The 6,000-nt window shown below is 44.0% G+C and overlaps 1 protein-coding gene across 1 annotated transcript in view; it reads right to left on the bottom strand.

Annotated features, from left to right (window-relative positions):
* Window positions 1-1,212: 1,212 nt before the first annotated feature.
* The window catches only part of LOC135552922 (TNF receptor-associated factor 4-like), a 42,816-nt gene continuing 38,028 nt past the window's right edge, over window positions 1,213-6,000 (bottom strand). Inside the window, exons 5-7 of the mRNA XM_064984865.1 lie at window positions 5,499-5,660; window positions 4,640-4,795; window positions 1,213-3,820 (exon numbers count right to left, since the gene is read on the bottom strand). Coding sequence (XP_064840937.1) covers window positions 3,188-3,820; window positions 4,640-4,795; window positions 5,499-5,660 — 951 coding nt within the window. The 3' untranslated portion in view covers window positions 1,213-3,187. The remainder of the gene's footprint in view (window positions 3,821-4,639; window positions 4,796-5,498; window positions 5,661-6,000) is intronic.

The following is a 6,000-nucleotide window of genomic DNA, read 5'->3' as shown; positions in this document are numbered from 1 at the left end:
GTCGACATGTAATTATCCTTTTCTATTTTAATGCTGCTGCACAGCCCCAGAGCAGCACGAGCTAGGCTGTTGTTTGAACTCCCAGCGCCAGGAACGTTTGAGGCTGTCAGTATGGCTTTTGGTTATTATGCTTAACTTTGTATAAGGCAGCTCAAAATGAAGCCATTCTCTCTGTGGAAAGCCATTAGTCTGGGGACAGAGGACAGGGGATTGTCCTACCCAGAGAACCCCTTGTAGTGAAATTCATACCACTGAAAACATTGTCCACAGCAGGGAAACATTGTTGTCATGGGAACAATTTTCCCATAATGATAAATAAGTAGCCATTTAAAGAGAAATGTAAGTAGGACATATGCCCAAATATCCTGGAGAATTGACAGTGGAGTGTATGTGCCATTCCACATCACCCTTTGTGTAACTTCATAAGTTTTACTTTTGAGAAAAGAGTTCCCCAAACTATTCTAAAACAAGTGAAGAAAGCATTTCCTTCCTGAGGGACATTTGAGTTAACGGAGGTAAAAGCTAATTTTCCCCTTCCCTAAACTCCACATTCAACATCATTCAAGCTGAGAGCTACAGCAAACTCCTGGCATCACATCAAAGCAGGGCAAGCGTCTGCCTCGCTTCCTCTCTCTTTACCCCCTTTCCTCCGTTCCCTCCATCTCTGGATGTGTTGGACCAGAGAGGGAGGAAGGGAGGCAGGGAAGCGACCAGGAGGAGGGCTTTGGGTTGTAATCAGATGGGGCCTGCTCCTTAGACAACACTACTGTGATAATTCAATTCAGACTAGATGTTTGGAGTGGGTGCCCAGTATGGGACTAACTAAAACAAGTGAAACACGGTGGGACAAGAGATTTTATTGATAAACTTGAAGTGCTGAAAAAGGCAGGAATTTCAGACAGAAATTGCACCTTTTCATCAAGGAAGCAAGAGTTAAGGTAACATTTGCTGTAGTTTAAGACAAGTTGTCAGCCTACGAGACAGCTGAGCCGGGCACTGTATCTAGCGTGGTTTACTGTATGTGTTACAAGAGGAGCAGAATCATCAATGTGATCAGTAAAACATTTTCTGGTGGGGAAGGGTTCAGCTGAGAGGCCAAACTGCCTGACAATATTCATGTGGATGAAAGCTGAGAAGTCAGTAGGTGATGCAAACACTCAGACATACTGTACAACGACATAAAGAGTAAATTAGCAGCATAGTGAAGCAAGATGTAATAGAGGGTATTTTATTTTAAAAGAGAAATTGAGAAGCACTCAACATATTAGAACATCTTTGCCATCTAGTCAATCAAGCGATGCTCTTTAAAATAATTAATTTTAAAGACAAAGTAATACAGACAGAATATGAGATCCAAACCAAACAAAACAATTATTCAGAAGAGATTCAACTTTTTTTTAAAGTGTCCATAAAATTCCTAAGCTCAACCCCGACTCGCCAACAAAAAGTTGTATAAAACATTTAAGTACTTCGCAAAATACATAACCTTACAAAATGTTCTTTTTTTTAGTTCTTTAAAATCACTGTAAAATATTGGCTGGTGTTATAGCAAGAAACCAGGAATTTTAATGTAGAAAAACAAATATGACAGAATGGGCTTCTGCATTTTTTACATCAGTATTATTCACATTATGTCATGAATGTTTGATCAAGTCCTCCACTGCGGGTGTTACTGGTCTGATGGAGCCTCTTACTGGTGTATTGCACATGGCTGCTCTTCTTCAACCTCTCCTCGTGACCAGCTTATGTGCTGAGATGAAGATGCACACTGGTGGCCATGGTAACCAGCAGCACCACACCATTGAGATGCAGTCTGTCCTGAGGTACCCACACGTCATTCTCAGGTGGGAACCAAGGCATAAACCATATTTTAGACAGCCCCCATTCCCGCCTGGGCTGACTTAAAAACAATACACTTCAGTTCACAGAGCTCCGTTATGCTAATTCACTCCAATATCTTTCGGTCTATGACATATTATCAACAAATGTTGCTCATATTTTGCAAATATAAAAAGAATTTGGTTCCATTTAACAGGTCCTCCACTGCAAAAAAAGCCCTCAGTATCGGGGGAGAAGATTTCAAGAATACAGGTTACAGTACAAAAATGTGGTCCACGTTGAATATCATTGAAACATGCATGTTTTTCTGTTGATGTCTTCGAGCTCATCTCTCCCCTACCTACGTGCCTACCAACTAAAGACCCAGCCCTCATGGCTTCCCCTTCACACTTAAGTACACATGTACCATATCGCCTCTTGACAAGACTGAGTGGATTCGATTCAGTTCCACACATTCAAAGACCGTCATACATTAATTAGCACCTTTGACCAACAACGCACAGGAACCCATCTACTGTATCTATCCTCTCAGGACTCCACAGGAGATGTCTTTCAGAGGCCTATAAATCTGCCTGTGACAAATGATTGTTGTTTTTTGTCTAAAGATCATGATCCTCTCATAAGCAATGGCCAAATGACGAACTGTAGACAGCGAGTGATGGAACAATGACAAGAAGAAACAAACTTAATTCACAGCTGTAATATTGTTTGCTGACAATAAGCTTAACAGCAATCTCAAATTCGCTAACCAAGAGCTTTGCATTTGTTAAGGGATCCGTGGGAGATACTGTTAGAGCGTGTAAACAGAAGGCAGCTGGGTTTGAGAGTGTGATGAGCTCCTTCCAATAGCCTGAGGTTTGCTCTATTCTAAAGACCGCTCGTGACCACATACGATGGTTCAAACCAGAGCCGAAAACACTAGGCTTAAGGACGCCTTCCATCTCCAGAACGTCGCTCTATCCTTCCTTAATATTTACCTGTGCTGCAGAAAAACAACAAAATACAACTTAAAATAAACTCTAGGCACTGTTGATTTCCAAGGCTTTCTGTTGCAGATAGAGAAGAACATTTTTAGAAAACAAACACTTAAAAATAAGAATCAGAAAGTGATGGTTTCTGCATACCAAACACTTAGAATTCTCCTCCATTTAAATATAGTGGGGTCCTCCAACACAACCCAACAGACTAGCAGCTCTATGTCCTGCAGTGGAGTGGCTGTATGGATTTGGACAGTTATTCAGTGTCTAAAGGATAAGTGTGGTGAAGTTCTCAAGGTAAGTGTCACATCAGTCTCAAGCCTGTCTTTCACCCTCCTTTCTCTTCCGATAAACCAAAAACCATCTCTCCCTCAGGCCATAATTTTCTGGGGGATCTCTATGGAAGCCTTGAGGAAGATGGAGTTGTCTCTGACATAGTTCCTCTTCTTGATCTCTTCGTGGGAGATGAACTTGGGGTAGCCAAAGCCCAGGGTGCTCTCGTCCAGCGAGTTGCGGGTGCTGCATGGTTTCTGGAAGTTCTTCCAATTGGGGTCAGGGTTGAAGGTCTCTGTAATGTGTTGGGGCTTGGACAGTGACGGGTCGCTCTGGTCCATGATGGAGAAGGTCACCTTGTAGGAGAAGGGCCACTCAAGCAGGTTGTCGTACTCCCCTGGCAGTACCCGGATGTAGATGGACAGGTGCGAGCCCTCCCCACTGCCATTACCATTGAGAAACGCAGACACCTGCAACTTGTAGCCATAGCGATGGGTATAGAAGGGTGGGCTGAAGAACTCATGGTTGTTTCTGAGCTTGGCCTCCTGGAGTTTCCGGGAGTAGTCGCTGAGCTTCCAGATGAGCACTCCATCGTTGCTGACTGACAGCTCCTCCATCTCCCTCCGCAGCTCCAGGATCTCCTGCCGCTGGCGCCCCACCAGGCTGCACATCATGGTCAGGTGGGACTTGGTCGTGTCCTCCAGGTGACGACCGATCGCTAGTTTTGGGCACTGCAAGAAGAGAGGTGAGACTGGTTAGGGAGAGGTCACTGTGTGTAGCAAGGAGGGTGAAACTCTGTATAGTACACACTCTGTATAGAAATGTGTTGTGTTTAATAATGTGGTACAGTATGCACATCACACAATTGTTTTGTCTGTTTGAGTTTCACATTCAAGCCTCCTACAGTAAGTAAATGTTGTCTGTCTGCTGATCAGCTGCTCTTTTGGGAGCCCTGCCATACACATTTGTGTTTGGTGTACTGAACATCGGCGCTCTTGGTTGTATTCTCTCGCCGGATGCCTTCATGGTCAGGGAGAGAGTCATTTATGCATTTGTCAGACCATGTGCATTGCTTTGCACTGAGCTTTCCAAACTCGCTCCCATTTCAAAACTGAAGGACAGAAGCTGACAACACAAAGCATGAAGCCTGTTTTCTCTGACTCTGGGAGCTCTCCACATTTTCTCAGATTGACGTCAGTTTCAAAAATAGACCTAAATACGCTGTCAGAGCGGAGGAGAAGTGTGACTCTCATTAAAATAGAGCCTAGAGGCACAGACGGGCAGACAGTGATGTATGTTGGAGACAATCATCGCTTTGGACAGAAGTTACTGGGTTTCAACGCCACCGGAGCATGAAGCATAATAATCCAAATATAATTTTGGAAACCTGCACAAAAAACAACCAGAGTGGAAAAATGATAAAACCTGACGTCAATAAAGCAGTAATGAACAATCTAACTACACCTCTTGCAAGAAGCTAGAATCAAAGTTATTCTCAATGAGGGTCTGAAGTAATGAAAAGCAGCTAGATCGCAGCAGGTCAGCCTTACCCTGTGTTTGCAGCCAGCATCTTTGAAGGGGCAGAGGATGAGGGCACTGCCACAGTTCTCCTTCACGTGATTGGCCAAGTCCTCCCGGGCAATGTTGGGGGTCCCACACTGGTTTGGGCACGCAACTGGAAACCGAGGGCAGTGGTACTGATGGTTCTGTAGGGCAGAAAAAAAAGATAAATGTATTATTTAATTTATTACATTATGTACTTTACACAGCAGAATCACTGTGAGTGATTAAAAAATGTTGTGTATCATATTCAACAAATGACTGTCTATTAAAATGTATGAATGGGATAAACAAGTTGATTATGGAGCTGATGTCTGCGTCATAAAGCATGTGTCTGAGAGGGAGACATGATGAATAAACTGTGGGTATGAGAGAAGAGGAGAGTGGGAGTAGCTGGCCGGCCGCTGGGCCTGAGGACAGGATGTGTGCAGAGACAGGTGCTGCCGGGGGTGGACGCAGCCAGCACAAACTACGGGCTGGCACAGAGAAGTGAGCTCCATGGAAGCCAGTGTTCATGCAACCATGGGCCCAGTGCCATCCTGCTCTCCAGAGACTGAGAACCCTCCTTCATCCACGACAGACTGCACTGTTCTTTCATCACACACAGTCAAATAGGGGAAGGACTCATAACAACCCTCCAGAATAAATCTTCAAAACACTTAATTCTTACAGGTCTGAGTTTGGGCACCAATTTAGGTCTAACCTTCCAATACAAATACTACATTGATGGGAAAGAAAATGTACCCATTAATCACGTGATGACAAATGTGATTGTAAAACAAGACACGCAGGAGGAGAAGTCCTAGAGCTTGTTCGGTTAGAGGAGGTGTGTTGGTGTTGTTGACTAACCTGGATGGTGTCGAAGACAAACTCCTTGCCACAGTACTTGCAGGGCTGCGTGCGTTTGGGACACTCAGCCAGACTGTGCTGGGACAGGAGCCGACGCATCATCCGCGCACCACACTTATTCTCACAGTACACACTCTCCTGGGGACAAATACCCTGGTGGTTCTGGGAGAAAAGACAGGACAAACAAACAGGTCACAACACAGCAGTGACATCACAACCTGCAAAACTACCAGCAAAACTACCAAGCTTTCAGCGCAGTTCATCATAATTGTGACTCTTTTCAAAAAGTTAGGTGTATGTCGCACGTCCCTACTTCACAGGAGAGGCATTTTAATGTATTTTGAAACATCCTTATGAAAATGTGTTTTATTGGCAGAAATGCCTTCTGGAACATGTGAACTTTTATGTGCCTTAATAACAAACTTGTATGCCATCTGTAAACACGAATAAAATTGTTAAATTACGAGCCTAATTGGTTTAGCCACAGAAAAAGTCATGAACC

This window comes from Oncorhynchus masou, chromosome 13 (assembly GCF_036934945.1).
Source record: "Oncorhynchus masou masou isolate Uvic2021 chromosome 13, UVic_Omas_1.1, whole genome shotgun sequence".
NCBI classification, from domain to species: Eukaryota; Metazoa; Chordata; class Actinopteri; order Salmoniformes; family Salmonidae; genus Oncorhynchus; species Oncorhynchus masou.
The sequence above is the reverse complement of the archived record's forward strand: the minus strand, read 5'-3'. Positions and strand labels throughout refer to the sequence as shown.